General features: G+C 38.1%; 1 protein-coding gene across 4 annotated transcripts in view; it reads left to right on the top strand.

The window, feature by feature from the left end:
* KLF12 (KLF transcription factor 12) overlaps window positions 1-18,387 on the top strand; it is a 589,204-nt gene that overhangs the window by 506,888 nt on the left and 63,929 nt on the right. For all 4 annotated transcript variants that reach the window (XM_076009379.1, XM_076009377.1, XM_020290313.2 and 1 more), the window contains one exon: window positions 7,412-7,474. In XM_076009379.1, coding sequence (XP_075865494.1) covers window positions 7,412-7,474 — 63 coding nt within the window. The remainder of the gene's footprint in view (window positions 1-7,411; window positions 7,475-18,387) is intronic.

An 18,387-nucleotide genomic window follows, 5' to 3' on the forward strand; every position in this document is an offset into this window, starting at 1 on the left:
GCCTTGTGGGATCTCTGGGCTTCTCCTTTTCTCTTCCACATCTGAGAAATTTATCCTTTAAAATGTACCTCACTTATTGCCATAGGGCAAGTCCTGTGTCTACCTCAAAGTTTAATTCAGATGCCCCCATGGCCATGTGTCTGCTCCTGTGGCTGGTCACCACATGGCACCACGGTGGCCAATTGTGTGTCTAAACTCACCTTGTAACACAGGCTTCCTGGAGTCAGGAACCATGTTTTAGTCAATGTAGTATCCCCCTTCCCTGACAAGCTTCATGGCACTTAAAAGCCTGAAGCACACTTCAGAGCCTAGAACAGTGCCTGGCACAAGGAGATACTCACTTAACATCTGAATTAATGAATAAATAATAGGCATATAATACATGTTTAAATAAAAGATATAAGGGATATATATTTCCCTTATATATAAAAGATAATAAAATACAAAATAAAAGATAATAAAATATAATGAAAGATACAAGAGATATAAATAGATATAGATAGAGGAAAGGTTGACCTTGTTCTACAGCCCCATGCCCCAGTTCCTGACTCCTTAGTGCAACATTTATTTATTGATCTGTATTATAATTCTGCCACTCCAGGCCTGCTGAATTAAACTCTTTACTCTGTTATCTTTACCAGTTTGTGGTTTTGCTGTTGGACATGTTTCCACCCTTCCATGCCTTGTGGGATCCCTGGGATTCTCTTAATATTTTAGCTTATCTCCCCCAAATGTTTCTAAGAAACTTTACCCTCTGGCCATACCATATTATTCACCTCACACCTTGAGTAGTTCTCTTTCATATTTAGGTGACTAGTTTAGCTCCTCTTCTTGGAGTGCTTTCCTGCCATGATCCAATTCTGTCTCTGAAAATGGTATTTACCCTTTACGTCCTAGCCTAAGGGTGTCCTCCTCCTTGAAACCTTCTCTGGTATTTCACAGTTTGAATTAATTCTAGCCACTTTTTCACTTTCATGAAAATTCTATGTAGAAAATTTGAAATCTCTTCTAATTTTCTTACCCTATTTTATAAGCGTTGCTGCCTATTTCTCTCAACTAGACTGTAAGCTGCCTGAGGGCAGGGATCCTATCTTATTCACAGTGCAAGACCTCATGTATAGTAGCTATTGAGTGAAGTTTGTTGCGTTGAATTAAAATCGATAATTAATATTGATTATTGGTGTGTAGGTTCTCTGGAGGTGTTGAGTAAGTAATTCAGTGAAATAACTCAAATTTCTAAACCTAAAACTTTTTATTTTTTTCTACATCTCATTGCTTAACAAATATTTACCATATACCTGCTGTGGACTGGGCATTGTGCTAACCTCCGAGGAAGCAATGATGACTTAGGACAATTGCCACCTATTCTAGAAGTCATAGTTTAGTACAAGAATCAAGCTAATCATACAACAGCTATTTATTGAGTGCCCATTTTGTGCCAGGTAATGGAGATAGAACAATGAGCAAAAAGAGAAAAACTTCCTTGCCCCCTTGAAGCATACTGTCTAGTTGGAGAGACAAAATAAACTAAACATACTGACAAATGTAATCATCAGCTAACAGATCTTAAGTACCCCATGCTAGGAGAACTAAGCAGAAGTTGAACTGGACCTGGAGGTTGGGGATGGTTCCTAGAGTTGAGCATAATCAAGTGAGAAGAAAGGAAGGAGAACCTTCAGTGCCACTACCCCAGAGAGAGCAAGTGCTGAGGGTGGAAGATGGGACTGAGATTAATTAATATATTGTAATTGTGTACCAAAGGCTCTCTTTTTAAAATTCCTCATTCTGTTGATGCATATCATAAATAAATGTTCCCTTCAAAATGCTATGTTTTTAAACACAGATTAATGTCTATGGCATTAGAATAAGAATTATAGTAAATAGTGAAAAAAATCATCACAACATTAATTCTATATGGTATTTAAATTCAGCCCACTCTTCTAAAAATAACATAAATGGCTTTCATGAGAGAGAAAGAGAGATAAGTATAAAGAGGGAAGAAAAAAGAACTTTTAAAAAATATATGGCATTTCTAATGGTCATCAAATCACTGGCTTGTTAAGAACCTGAGAATAAAAAGGGCCCACAATTTAAATACTGACATAACACTCATTTTTATTTGGTCACATGTTTTGTACTTATATTAAAATAATATCAGGATTAACCTGAATAATCATGAGAACTTACATTTAATACAGCTGTGTGTAAGAAGGAAGCAATACCAAAAATTATTTTTAAACTTTCATATGATTCTGCATAGGAAAATTCTGATATTTAATAATTATGGAATTATTTCTAGATTAATCTTTTCTTCAACACATATAGTAAACTAAGCTGTTAAAGTATGTATTAATTTGAATAATTGGCACAATTTATAGGTGATAAAGGGTTAATAATTTTATTATATAACAGAAAAATTATATTTAGGAATAGAAAATATTTGTACATAATTTCTAATAATCTTCATATAAAACATTTAATCTTCCTAGATGAGTAATGTTCTCTAAGAAGGATTTCCTTGGTCTGAAATAATAGTTTATTCTGATTTTTCTTAATATTAAACAGCCTCTCTAATGTATGGGGCATGAGAGTACAGGAGGACTCAAGCGTTGATCCCAAGGTTTTGGGCCTGAGCAACTGAGTAAATAATGCTGCCATTTTAGAGATTGAGGAGATATGAGAAGGAACACTTTTGTTTTGTTTTTTCCCCCAAGGAAAGGTTGGGATTGAGAAATGTGAGTCTGGTATTCAGAGAAGATCTAGAGCTGGAGATAGAAGTTTGGGAGTCCTGATTATATGGGTGGAAAGATTGTGAGGGCAGCTATATTGGAGACTCTTTCAGCTAGGAAGTGAGTGTAACTAGGGGAGCGAGGTCACGGGAAAGTGGCCCCGAGGCCATGTCAACATTTAGAGTTGGAAAGAATGAGAGGAGGTGGTTCATAAAAAGCAGAAAGAGATGAGGAAAGCCAGCAGAATGTCATGGATGCTGAGTGAAGGATGCTGTTCCAGGAGGGAGTGACCCATCTTGTCAATTGGTGTTGAGAATTTGAGGGCTGAGAATTAGCCATTAGCTTTTTGACAACATAGCGACTCTTGTGACTTCATCAGAGGGGTGTGGACACAAACTGGATTGGATTGGGTTCTAGAGGAAGTATGGATGTAGCTAGGATTAATTTCTACCTTCTAAAATGTACGTGTACATTATGTATATAGATAGAAATGCTAATATAAGAGATTCTCATAAACAATTAAAGAACAAAGTATATTACTATGACCGTATTTCTTATAAGTACCTACATGCTTCACGTTTAGTCCAGTGCCAATTTTAGTCCAAGAAAACCGTGAATTCCACTTTACTTCTACTGATTATAGAATGTTCAATTGGGCTTAAGTAAATGCTCAATCTCCCATTAAAGCCCCGAGTGCTAATTCATTTTATTGCATCCTCTGGGATAGGGCAGAGGGAATATATATGAGTATGTAAGTGTAGGATGATAATCTTATATCATCCTCTGTTTAAGTTCCGACTTTGCTCTTCGCTAGCTGTGCAATCCTGGCAAGTTACATAACTCTTCTAATCCTATATTCTCAAAGATAAAATGTGGGCAATAATGATATGAGGATAAATTAAGATGAAATGTCTAAATTATTTAGCATGGTGCCAGGCATATAGTAAGCATTGAGTGAATTGGAGTAATTTTGCATGGCTGTGATTACTGTCTTGTTCCTGAACAGGGAATAACTGAACACTGCACAATTTAGTGAACAGAAGATAGGTCTTCTAATAAAGAACAGGAAAATGAGATGCCCACGAGTAAGCCATACTTTATAAACTGTAGTTTTTGGTTCATCTCACTCTGTATGTGTTTATTTCATTTTGTTGTTTCCTCACCTTTAGTAAAGTTGTGTAAGCATAGTAGTTAAGACTGCAGGCTCTGCAGAGCACATTTGTAACATCAGTCCCTGGAATGAGCTGAATAATCCAGTTCCATCTTCCCATCCTTTCTAATCCAATCAGCCCTGCCAGTGATAATAGCTAACGTGTATTGACTGCTTCCTGGATACTCAGCACTGTTCTAAACATTCTGTAGCTATTAACTGATTTAAACCTCACAGCCCTAGGAGGTGGGCACCAGTATTACCTCCATTGTACAGATGAGGAAACTGAGGCACAGAGAGGTTAAGTAACTTGCTTGAAGATACACCAGGTAAATGGTGGAGCTGGGATTCAATCCCAAGCAGGCTGATCACACAGTTTTCACTCTTAACCACTTCATCATAATTCCACTGGAGGTGATGAGATTGCATTTAAGTTGTCACTGCTTGTCTGTGGTGCAGATCATAGAGGTGTGACCAGTATCCTTCCCCAGCATTCAGTAGTGGTTGATAATTTGTGGGTTTCACATCCCACCTCCAGCCACCAGGAGGTGACATTTGGGAAGGTTCATGAAAACACTGAAAAACAGAGCGGTCATATTCCCTGGATTGACTATTTTATAAATGTTAGACATTAAGATACAAGATTTGAGGGTCAGGTTCTTTGGTGTTTGTAGCCAAAGAAGGAAGAGTCATTTTTGTATTAAGACATCTAAAAAGTTTTCACATGCTTAGCAAGAAAGCTAAATTAAGGCCTGTGTTGGATAAAAGTATAAACATGCTCCGTGCTCCAGGATGAGTAAGTGTACATAAATAGAACAATTGGTACACATGACCTTAACGGTATAGCTCCCTAGCTTTCTATGTAATGTGAGTCACCAAATGTGAGTATTTCCATCTGACATGAACTGTCAGTCTCAGAAGAGCACATTGTAAGATTCAATACATGTTACTCAACAACCAAGATTGCCCTTTTCTTCAACATAGTGTGTTTTTTCTTTCCCACATCCAGCAGTTAGTACTAAGGCCTGAAAGCCTTAGTTACAGAACAAAGTGGCTTAGCAGTAATGGAGCCTCTGTGAGGCTAAGAGAAGAATAATGAACATTCCCTGCAAGCTTCCTGCCTAGATGCAGGTGCAGGAATCAGGAGGTCATGAATAATGCATGACATGCAGATTAGGTGTCGGTTGCTCCTACTGGAGTTTTGACTTTGCTACCTGCCTGGCTGCTATATGTGGAAAGAAGGCAGAAGAAGATGGCAAAAAGTGTCACAGTTTAAAGACAGAGCTCACAAAAATACTGCGTATCCTTTTGAAGAAATACAATTGGGGGAATGTAGCTGAAGTAACAGGCTTTATGGTCTACTTTAGCAGATGAAGTAAGCTCCAGGTGATCAGTGTATTCCCTCTGCGAAGGAAAATAAAACTTCCTTGATTTACCTTTTTAATTTAAGAAACCTTATAATTATTTGGTCATACACACACAATCAGGAATTCTTTTCCTAAGACTTTCCTAAGTAATTCTTTTTCTAAAGCTGCTTAGCCATATAGAAATTATCTATATTTTAGAATTATCCATTATAGAAATTATCCATTTATGGTATTTGATCTATGGATCCAGGAAGTTGTCCTAAAAGATATAAATACCTAGAGAATAGTGTGATTAATGGATTAAACAGGCTCATTTTTCTCCATCGATGTATGAAATAAACAGTCTATCATTAAACTTCACCTGGTTGAATTATCATGATGAAATAGTGTCTTTGTATTACTAAGGTTAGGGAGAGGGGGAAACAAGGTAAATGTTTAAAGGATATAGAGTGGATTAAAAAACTGTGAGTTTGGGGAGCTGACTACTCCTTGAAACTGTATTTAAACAGCCAGGACTCTGATACCCCACTGAGAATATAGTAATCGGAGGACTTCCTGCATTCCCCTTAGGTCAGCAGGCTTTAACTGGGGAAAACACTTTTTAGCTCAGATGTCCATTTTGAGGACATCTCAATTCAAGCAGATAGAAAAAAATAAAAGAAAGAAGAAAAGAGGGGGGAAAAATGAGGCTTGCTACCTTCTGTATAATCCTTATGCATCTTTATTGCACTTTTTTTTCCTCTGTCCAATTTGGGGTACTGGAATATGAGCTGGCTTTCATTTCTAGCTGAGTCTGTCATTTCCGCTAGGCCCCAGTTTGGCCGGATGCCAAGACCAACAGGTGATCCTTGTGGCTGCAAAACAGCAGGAAGTGGGCTGTGCTTGAATGAGACAGTTCACCAGAGGGGCTGTCTGGACTCTCTCCATCTTTCTGCATAATTAACACCCCCTCCCCCATGCCGAGCAGAAAATCTGTGCTGAGCAGCTCAGCTGCAGCAGCCATTGAGAAGCGCTGTGAGGAAAAGAATGTTAATAAGGGATGTTGGAAGAAATAAACCTTCAGAGTGCAAAGTGCAGCCTGGCTCTGGGTTTAGGGAAAGACTGCAGTCGGCCCTCCGGCGGGGCTGGAACTGTATCATCTGTTTCGGAACCATTTTTACTTGCTGAGTAATTAAGGCAAACTGGAGTTCCAATGAACCGTGGAGCTGTTGGTTCTAACTGGACTTTAAGACCAGTTTTAAATCCTCGTTTTCTTTCTTCTGCATCTTGTAAATAAGAGTAATGTACGAAGGATAAAGAGTGGAGATAACACAAGCTTAAAGACTGCCTGGATCTCAGGACTCCTGGTAAAGAGAGACCAAAGCAGGAAGGTGGCAGCAGGAAGTAGGGCATGTTGTTTTGCCAGTTAGTGACCCAAAAAGAGGCGCAGGTGGAGCAGCTAGCCTCTAATTGGAAGAGATTAGCAGTTCCTGGAAGCTTTAAACTATTTTCCACGGGTGATTCTAGCCCTGAAGTAAAGCAGTATGTTCTTCGCCTCCTTTTCTCTGGTTAAAGTTTTGAATTGACTTTGCCTTCCATAAAGCCCAGCTGTACAGCATCACTCCAGAAGGCCTTGCTCCTAGAAGTGCCTGGTCCCCCATCCTTCCTGCCCCATGCCCACAGATTCTGTCCCTGGACACTTGGATAAAGTTGTCTTGCTTTCTAAGGTTTTATATCTAAAAGTTAACTGAAGGAGTAGGCACTTAGACTATCTGTTTGTTCCTCCCTTGTGGGAACAGGTACCAAGGGGACTCCTTGAGGCCAGGACACCATACTTTACATAACTTTTACCTACTCTTATACCCAGCAAGGGTTAGGTATTCAGCAACTTTTTGTTGAGCTGCATGAGTACATCAGTCAGTAAACACTGGTGATCCTGCTTCAGGGAGTCTTCACAGTGACCATTGTAACAAACCCTTGGTATCTTGAAAGTAGTTAAGAAGGAAAAAAGGACTGCAGATTTGCAGGTATGGGAATTTAATTTTGCATCATTTACTAAAAGGTGATCAAGTTCTGGGCATTTTAAGCAAGTCTAAAATAGATTGTTTATAAAACATGCCATTGTTTTTCATTTGCAATTGGGAATATGCTTTTTCAGTGACTCAGTTACTCTCATCTGCCCACAGGGTACATCCATCGCCAGTATCAAGGGTCCGAGGAAATCGAATGAATAATCAAAAGTTTGCTTGGTGAGTATGCAGTCTAAATTATGAGTATTTGTAAATCTTATGGAAAATGTTAATAGAGTATACATTAAAATCAAGACAATTATTCCTGCTCCTCTAAAGGAAATACATGTCTCCTAACTGGACTATGCAGTGTCCCTTTCCTCTGGAAAGTTCTAAAAAAATATTGATAGAGTTCCCTTGCAGCCAATACTCTTTACTCACCAAAAACTTGAGTTCAGCATTTTTCTCTAACAGATACAATCTAATTTCCCAGGATTAGCAACTGTTACCATTTTAAAGAATGTTTTCTTTTTTCAAAAAACCCCGAAGATATTGACCCAGATGTTTCCCAGGGCCCAACTGCAACTTCTCATGATGATTTTCACAATTAACTAATCTGTCATATTATTTTTGGTGATTACTATTTCGATGTGTGGTGTTTTTTTCCTGGCCTTAGTGTTAAATACCCAGGATTTTTTTTTTTTTTTATTTGGGGAATACTAAGATGATCTTTAACTGACTAGTTCTTGAACAAAATCATAGATGGAATTTAGCAGAAACAACCTGAAAGTTATTTCAACCACAAAACATTGATTATTGATTCTTTAGAGAGGCAATGTTAAATGTTTCACAAATGTTTCATGTGAAACAAAAATAAATTAATGTAGGTTCAAAATTTGTTTACTCCATTCCATAAAACTTTCAACATATAATGTATCATTAAAGAAAGAAAAGAAAGATACAAAAAAGAAAGAAAGAAAACTGTGGCTATATTTTTTCAAAGATGAATGGAAACTCACAGATCTCCATTTTACTTCATTGAATTGTGCTTAGAAGGGGATTTTGATTAAAAACTATGGCTTTTTTTTTAAGTATGGGAAGATGATTACCAAAGATTGAGCTTCCAAATTAATTTTATTCCTAAATCAGGATTATTTTTAGACAGAAAATAATGACACTTTGAATTTGAATAGTGCCTAATCAGCTTGCCTCCCTTTCCCCTTTAAATCTAATTAACCCTCACAATAGCTTGGTGATGTTGTTAAATATTATGCTTTTCTTTTTCACAGAGGGGAAATGGAGCACAGAGGACATAGTCATTTGCTTACACACTGCCTAAAAGCTGGGGCATCATTCCTGCTCTCTCACAATTGCTAAGGCATATTATCTCCTGGCAGACTGGGAAAGCTAAGGGAATAATAATGCTGATGGTCATTACATAAAAGGAAAGGAAGAAATCAGGTCCATCCTTGACTTCATGGAATTTATATTCCTTCTCAGTATAAGGCACATTGTACTAAAGAAACTTCATTACCTATAGAGAATGTGAGATGCTCAAAGGAACAACCTGAGCTAATGGATAAAGTGCAAAATTGTCAGTTATGAGATCCAGTTTCTACAATTTGGTTCTCAATGGCTAAATGTGAAACACTGAGTAAATAACACATTTTTCTTGACTTTTCCTTTCTGGAGTATTGGAGTAATGATAACTTGTTCCTACATAATTCATAGCGTGTTATTTGGTTAGTAAGTTTAAACTACTTTTATCTCCAGAGAAGTAACCCATGAAAAACAAAAATGATGTTTTCTACTAGCCTTGAGAAAATTCAACTTTTATTTATTCAGCAACATTTATTTACAGTCCCAGGCACTGTAAAAAGCACTATATTAGAAAGATAAATAAAACATGGTTCGTATCCTCAAGGGGCTAACTGTCTTGTAGGGGAAATTTATATGTGTACGTATATAACATCACACACACATACGCTTGTATATATTATATGATCTCACACAAATACACATATATAATACAATGTGGGTATTGCTTTAAGGAGATACATTTGTAGTACTATGTTCAGAGGGAGAAGTTATATTTAGGACCAGTTTGAGAGTGGATAGTAGAGAGGAGAGAAATATAAAGGAAGGAGGAAGGCTGTCAGAAAATCCATCTCAGAGAAGAAAGCTTTTGAGCAAAGACCTCGAATTAGTAGGAAAAGCGGAGTTGAGCTAATGCTTCCTTTACGGATAGGAGCACGCGTACAAAGACCCGGAGACATTTCTAAATTGACTGTAGTTAGGCGCATACGTAGATTTAATACGTGTACTTTATTTGGTCAGGAGCTAGCTAAAATTTCTGTGATATATGCTACCTTGAATCTTCCTTTGGTAAATACTGTGAGACTGGTATATGGAAATAAATCACCCAGCTAGGGAGAAGCCCCATGAATCACCCAGCATCTACTTCCAGTGAAGTGATAAATACCTGTTATTTCTTTGTGAAATATTGGCTCTGAAAATTCAGAAAATTTAAATACTCATGCTAGCAATGACAAGGCAGGGAAAATGATAGTTGCTGTCCCCCAAATAGAAGTTGGGGATAATTTATAGGATTAGATATCAAGTTCAACATTAGTTTGGCTGTGGCTTGAGTTAGATCCACAAACACTATATGTGAGAATCAGGAACAGTGATCTTATGAAGTTGGCTTAGCACATACTCCAGTTAGTTAAAAAAATATTGTCCATCAAATAAGCAAATAAAGTTCAGTAAAAGCTGAAAGGGCTTCATCTTAAACTATAAAGGTATGCACGGTAATGCATGACAGTAGTGTTAAGATTATCGTGTTAGATTATTAACCACAGTCTGTGGCTGTGGTTGAGCTACCAAACCCATATTTATTATTGAGAGAAAATGGTTTAAAAATTTAAGTAGCATTTTTCTTTGCATAATGTTGATATGAAAGGTGGCATCCACTGGCCTCATTCATGTGGCAGTATTTCCTCTGGAGCTGAAGGAATGTGTGGAAAAGAATGTCTGTTTAAGGCAAACAAAATCTGCTGGAACTGAAAGAAAGTGTGATAACAATGTGCATATCACACACAGGGAAGAGATGAGAACACCCAGGCATAATGACAGGTGTTAGGACTGAGCCAGGTTTGCTATAACTGTTTGCTAAACTCCAAGGGATTAGAGAATGGCAATAAGAACTTCTTGCAGAATGTATTAGCACCCCAATAATGAATATCAGATTATTGTACAACTTATTTAATATTAAATTAACCAAAGGTAGCAAGCCGGGCCAGACGAATACTCTGTCCATCAGAATGTCTTTCCCCTCAGTGCCACCACTCTGTAGGAATACTTGCTGAATTGAGGATGGATGAAGCCTTTGGGGTTCAGCCATGTGAATTCCGTTCTCTGTTTCATTCACCAGACCTCTTTCCTCTTTCCTTCGCCATTGCCTTCCTTTGTCCAGTAATTACTGTAGGGGAGGGGAAATCTCTTTTCCTTCTACACATTTTAAGATTGTTGGCTGGCCCTGTAAATCAGATTGACAAAAGACAGATTAACAAGGAAAAATGAATAGAAGTTTATTAACATGTGTATCTGCTTACACACGGGAGCACCCAGAGAGGACTTATTCAAGGGGGTTGTTAGGGTTGGACTTATATGGCATCTTAACAAAAGAACAGAAATTTTTAGAGAAATGACCAGACAAAGGAAAAGGACTCTTGAGCTTTTAGGGGAAGCAAATTAAGGGAAGATAAATATGTGGGGGAAATAATGGGAGAAAAGGGCTGGTTAGTAAGATTTGTTCTGCAGATTCCTCTGGTGCCCTTTTTGGGTTGATAAGGAGAGTTGTACTCAGTATTCGAGGATTGTCCCATCCTTCCTGATAGAAAGGGGGAGAGCAGAGAAGTTTTCTTGTGTCTACTTCTTTTCACTTGCCTTCAGCTCATAATAATTCTTATGCCAAACTGACGTATTTTGGAGTGGCAGATTTGGCTACCCTTCACTTTATAAACCTTTCTTTTTAAAAGGATTTGCCACTCTTCTTTGCATACAATAATGTCTGGGGAGGGGTGGTTAGAGGAGGAGGCTACACCATTTTTCTCCATTTGGGGCAACTTTCCTTATTAGGGAGTTGAATGGAAAAATAAACTTGTGTTCTTTACAGATCTTTTTACTGAAGCTATTGTATTCTGATACCAAACCCACGGGAGAGTGGCTGTTTCCAAGTCATGCTTAGCTGTTTTGTTCTCAAGATTTAACAGAAATCTGGAAATTATGTGTAGATTGGAACAGGACAGGGAGGGGTTTGGTGAGGAATATCTGCGAACTGAACATTGAAGTTCCAAAAGTTTCTAAGATCCCTGTTCGTATTGTGAAGACATATGCATTTGTGAATATGCTTATCTTTAGATTTCATGCTTTCCTGTCTCCTCCCTACTTTTTTTTGCTCCACCCTGCTTCATTTTTAAAGTTTTAAAGGACTTCGGCACATGTTGTTGTTTGATGATGGCAATGGTGGTTGTGGCATGTACCCAAAACATCCACCAAGGGCTGTTACATGGCAGTAGTAGTGGATGTCACATAATAGAAATTTTTATGGATTATTTATTTAATAGCACAGAAAATAAAGCACTATTAATAGCAACTGTCGTCAGTAAAATAGAAGTAATTTTCTCTAAACAATTGTATGCTGCCACCACCAGTCTTAGTTATGATTTATTTCTTACCAGCATGCCTAGGATTTTATGTAGCTATATACACAAAAAAGCTGTGATGTTAACGGAATCTCCATGCAAATTCTGATGCATTCTGGGTGTGAATCACATTTCCCACTTGGCTGTGAAAAAGTTCTGTGTCACAAAATGTTGTGGAGGGCAGGAAGAGCCTTTTCGCACTTCAATGTTTTTGTGTGGGATATATACAGTGCTGCGATGAACTTAAACATGTATATGTGTACAGTTGCAAACATTAGACATGACTTCATGGAGTCTTTTTGAGAGACAGAACTTGGTGGGTATTTGTCATAACACTAAGAACATTCCTTCCTGTTTAAACCTTTTTCCTTAGTAGAGGAAGGCACTGAAGTTGTTGATATTGGAAACCTCTCAGAAAGCTGGAGTAGAGGCAGCCCTTTAAGGAGGGACAGGGCGTTTCCACCCTACCCACTTCAGAGCTGTAGAGGAAACATAAGCATCATCAAGCTCAGTTGAACCCCCTCACTTTATCAATGTAGAAATGGAGGCCCAAGGACAAAAATGTTCCATGCCAAACCCGGGCACTAATCCAAGCTCTGCGCACCTGTCCAGTAGTCTTTCTGCCACATGGCAGTTGTCTACGTGTGTGGAGAACAAGAGAAATGCTAAAGATGAGTGTTGAATTCATTATGAGCTAAGCAGAAGGAAATTTGCTTGGGAAATTCCCATTAGATTGATGTGATGGGAGAGCAAGGAGAAATAGAGGCTTAATGAAGACATCACTGCTCACACCAATATGTGGCACTTACTCCCTGCCAGAGTGTTTACTCATCATCTTGTGGATCCTTGCGTGCTCATTATTTATAGACAATATTGATCATGTTATGTTAATTACCAAAGTATTCCACCATCTTGCTTCTTGGCTTGCAGAGCAAAAATTATGATATCATGTGTGTACTCTAATATGTGAAAATTCCAGTTCCCAGAATGCCTGGTCTTCATGGGTTTTTATATCCATTAAGTGTTGGCAAATAAATAACAGGAGGTTGCCTATAGGTTTGGTTTGGAAGCATTCTCTCTCCAGTGTTTGGTAACAGGTTTGGAATAATGGTAGGTATAATCATGAACCTGTTTGCAAGTTCTCTGTGTATGTACTGAATTAAAAAAAAAAATTGCTTCCAGGGTGTGATGCTACATTTTAAATCCCTCCAAAATCACATCTTTTCCTTATGTTATAATGTAGTGTCAATTATGAAGCCCTTTAATTAGTTCAACTACCTCCTCAAATTTAGCTTGATGACAATGATGTATACTTCAAACTTGTGTCCCATCTTCCAAAATGACCTTATTAAAAACTTTGGTCTCATTTTTTAAAATTTTCTATTACCCAGAATTTCAGCAAGAAATCTTTATTAAAATGGTTTACATTCCTGTTGGTATCAGCTGATTTTGTGTCTAGTATTGCTTTAGTTACAATAAAGATGATTTGGGGAAAAAAATTAAAGTAGGTTATATTCTGTAATTATTGCCCTAATTATAGGAGAATTGGGGCTATAAGATCATAGCCCCATAAAGGTAAGATCATAGCTGAGCCATAAAGGTCACCATTTCTGAGACATTTTTCTATGAAAAGACCATGAGTATTTTGTTTTTTCCAACCTGCGGCTCAGAACCATATTAGTATCATACTGAAAACCTGATATATGAACCTATAGGACATGTCAGTGTACTCTTTGTTGATTCCTGGCATCTTCCCAGCACTATAGCCAGGTGTGGTGCTCTCATATAATAAAATATCTGTGTCATATTGACTATAGCATGACCGAGAGATACTGTTCACAATTCAAAACAATGTATTTGTAATTCTGAGATTTGTAGCTTTGTTTTCATATAATCAGGTTGTTCTTATACAGAGAAGGAAATTTAAAATTCGCACAATCTGAAATCATCATTTACTCTGGAAAAGCTACTTAAACTACTGATCCTTATAGTTTTAAATTGTGTAATGTGAGTTCTTCTCCATTGCAAATCCCTCCCCATTAAACAAGTAGAACTTTAAAATAACGGTCATGTTGTAAGACAACATGAAGAAGAAGGGGGTTTGGGGAATCATGAATGACTAATGCAGAAAAAACTGGCATCCCAATATGAAAAAATATATATATGTGTGATAGCACCAATATCCATCATGTTATAATGAACATATCAACTTAAAATGAAGAAAGATCTTACTTTATGTATGTCTAGAAGATGCCACAGTCTTTCTTAGTCTTTCATAGGATTTTATCAGTGGATATATTTGGGTTAGAACAATTGGCTATCAATTATAAACCATAACTGTCTTCTAAATATGTATTTGAAAGAATAATGACTAAAGTTGGAACCCAACCAAAAATCCTAATGTGTTCATGAATATGCCGGGAATACTTCTCAGGATAATAAATCTTAAGGGATTCCCTGCAAGAATGCTCGATGTGCCAGCAGTTTTGTTCTGGGTTTTATCTGTTCGTTGTATTTGCAATGTCATCTGTCTAGCCACAGAGATTTCTCTGTAGATACAGTCACGGTGAACTAGCAGTTTTAAAAATCAAATATATTCTCACTTGACTATGATTTTTCTCAGCTGACCACTAGATTTTCATAAAGTTTCTTAGTAATTTCTTTAAAACTGGCTATTTATTGTAATACATTTCTAGGTATAGTATTGGATTTACCTAGGGTAAAACCAATCTCCTAATAATTAATACATTTCTTTTAATTTGTCTTAAATGAGTAATAGCATGTAATGCTTTATCAAAAAAATGTAAACCAACCCAGTGTCACCCGGGTTTGGGTCACAGCTGTTTCACATGAGTCCGCAGAGAACAAGTAGGTGGAGAGCTGAGGACACTCCCAGAATCCACTGTCTACCTGTAGTCATTATCCCTGCCCACGTTTGTATGCGTTTAGTCTCCTCTATCAGATGGGGCTCTTTTGTTGGAAGTAATGGAAAGTAACTGGATCTGGCTGTCCTAAGCGAAAGGTAATTTTCCAGAAGGACGAGAGGCAGGTTATAGAGTCAAGGAAAAAGCAGAGGAGCTGGACCTCAGGAAACACAGGCACCAAGACAGTACCCAGGGTGCAGGAGCAAGATTTAATAAGCAGGTCCAGGCCGGGAGTGAGTCAGCTCCAGCTCCTGTATGTCACCTCCTCTAATTCACAACAGGAAGCCAGAGTATAGATTGGCCCCTGCCTGGGTCAGGTGCCCAGCTCCTGGCTGAAGGAGGAAGGCGTGCCTTGGTTAACAACCCTCCTAAGACCCCACAAGGAGGGACTAGTTTCCCAAAAGAAAAGGAGGTGTTGATACCAAAAAATGGTGGGAAAGATTACTCCTCATAAATGAACACCATCATTTACCCCACTATTAGACTAGAACTAGTTACTGTCATTAAGGGTAGTAGCTTTTCCAGAACTGTAAAGTTTTCCCTTTGAAGTCATAATTTCTTATGTTTTAGATGATGAAAGGTACTCTATCATTAATAACTAAAATAAGTGGCTTCTCTTAGGTCTTACTCTTGGTTATTGAACAGCAAAAACATAAGAAGGATATTTAGTCCAAATAGGCCCCATTCTCTTTGACACTTAGGAGTGTTTGATCCTAATCAACTTGAACCTTCATGTGCCTAAAAATCCTGCTTTGAATCACATATTTAAAAATGCAGCCTTTAAAGCCAAACATACATAGCTACTGTGATGAGGTATTTAAAACAGGCAGAAAACAGAGGAACCTCCTATGAAAGGCATAAAGCTTATGTCTACAAGCTTGGGTTCTGATATAAATCTGTCACTTACACTAAATTTTTCTTTATGGCTCTTGTACTTCAGTATTTCTCTTAAATGATATCTGACCCAAACTGTTCACATTAGGTCTTGGAAAGAATCCCCAAGAGGTAATACTCTTCATATTATCACCTTGAAATAAAGTACTTCATAAACTCTAAGTATGACTCCACAATCAAGTTTCCACTTTACATAAAAGGAATCCCTTGACTACCACCTAGGTGATTCATTGACACACCCAGCATTTATTATATCCTCAAATGAGCTTGTAATTTACTTCAAGTCTCTTGGGTCCTTCTTAACTCTAGCAGTTTAGAATCTTGACCTGGTGGTTATATTTAAGTAGCACTGTATTTTAATACATTAGGTAAATATGTACTTGTATGTTATTTTTGTGTGTGTGATCCTTAAATCTTCTCTTCCATTTTGTAATATATTTGGAACACCTTCATAAATAGACACACTGGAGTATATCCTGTAGAAACGCAATGATTTAAATAGCATTAAATTGATGCTATTGTAAAATAGATCTCTCCAATTCCATCCATTTTTCTATTCCTCTACTCACTGCCTTTTTCCCCCAGAAGTCTATAAAGAAAAAGAAACATTGATTGTTTTCCTTGGAGTTAGCAGTTTAGAGGTATGGAGAAAGAAAAGAAGATACCTTTCTATTATTTTTCACTTTAGACCTGAATTATTCTGTACTCTTTGGAGAACCCTGTAGCTTAACTGAAGAATGAACTGATTTTTAACAGTGTGAGTGACTTACAATAATCTTCCCCAAATTGCACAGTGCATGAAGTATTTATTTGGGAAAGACAAGGAAGTCTGGAATTATATTGAAGGTAGGAAACAAAGGCCAAAGGCAACCATGTTAAGAACAGAAGAAAGTTGCTGCCATCTAGAGGTGAAAGTTGATAAATTTTGAGAATGTACCCTGAATACTCATAAAAGAATCTTAGAGACACTGATGTAATATAATTCTAAAACAGAAATGCAGCCAGGTGACTTAGTTTCTACCTCTAAATGAGACTAGACCTATTCCATCCCCCCTCCAACCCCACAAGGGTATGGTCTCAATATTCCCTGTGATATTTTGGTGAGCATAGTGGGTTTTCCATTTTTGCCAGCAGTAGCCTTGTTACTGATCGTAAGGGTTTAAGTCATTGGAAGTCATCTTCCTGTACCATAGAATCTCAGTTACTTGGAAGTCATCATTACCCAAGCTAATAGAGAATATCTTTTCCACAACCCAGGCTACCTTTTTCAAATCCATTCTCAGACGTGCCACGAAAACTACACAGTTCTCATCAAATCGTGTAGCTGATGCTCTTTTCCATTCTCCCAGGAAAAGGCAAGTAGCAGAGGAAACCTGTGTGGTGATGAGTGAGACTCCCGGGAACACCAGGAATAGGAAGGGACCCTGAGCCTCACCTAAGTCATGCTAAAACCTAAAAACAAATGGCAGCACCAGCCTCCAGGATAATACGCAATTTGGCCCATTTTCATTTTGGTTATTAGGAATGGACTGTACATAGCACTGACAATTTTTTAAATTGTTAGGACTTTTTTTTTTTTTAATTGGAAAATCCTTCCAAGTAAAGATGCCTAGACAGCCAGAAATGTGCTGCCACGTTTGTCTTGCTGTTCTCTCTTTGAAGGGCTACCACACTGTGCAGCCGTAGGGTGCATTATTCACATCGTGCCGTATGTGAAGGCTACCTCCAGAAACATGAAAGCTAGACACACTGGTATTGTAGAAAGGTGAGAAAATATGAAGAGCATATGCGTGTGAGTTTACATGTCTGCCTCTCTCTCTCCCTTCTCCTGAATGGAAGACTCGATTGAATGTTTTTGATGATGATTTTTAAGGGGAAAAGGGCTTCAAAAAATACCAGAAGATACCAGCCATACCTTTTAGAAAATATAGCAATCAGAGTGTTCCTTGTTTATTTTACAACCTTCTGCTTCCTTAGCTGAACCTCTCCTCTGCCTAGCTGCCATGTGGGCCTTCACATGCTTGCCATTTTTTATTTTCTCCTAACCTGTATTTGATTTTAATCTATAATTTAAAAGTATTTAGATTTTATTTGAAATCGTCAGAAATTTCTTTTCTTTACTTTTTTTTTTTTTTTTTACACAATGGTATCATCATTTTTCCAGAATGTTTGTGTCCATTCATTTGTTCCCTCCCCTTCAGTACAATTATTGTGCCTGCAATGATCCAGCCACTTTTCTGCACTCTGGGAACACAATATTTATCAAGACAAACAAGACCCCCCACTCTCCTGGAGCTTCCCATGTAGTGGAGCAAGATAAACAACTGGCGAATGATGAGTGTTCTGATGAAAATGGAACAGGGAGATGTGATGGGAGATGGCTGGGGCGCAGCCCAAAGGGCTTGGTCAGAAAAAGCCTCTTGAAAGGAGGTGACGCGGCAGCTGGGAGCTGAGTGACAGGAGGAGCCAGCTGCGTGAGGATGTGGGCCACGTCATTCCAGGTGCTAGAAACAGCTCACACGGAGGCTTTGCAGTGACAGCAGGCTTGGAACATTCAGCAGAAGAAAAGCGTCAGGGAGCGGGAGGGTGAAGCAAGATCAGGGCAGCAAGGTTGGAGGGAGCAGAAATA

This window comes from Microcebus murinus, chromosome 13 (assembly GCF_040939455.1).
Source record: "Microcebus murinus isolate Inina chromosome 13, M.murinus_Inina_mat1.0, whole genome shotgun sequence".
NCBI classification, from domain to species: Eukaryota; Metazoa; Chordata; class Mammalia; order Primates; family Cheirogaleidae; genus Microcebus; species Microcebus murinus.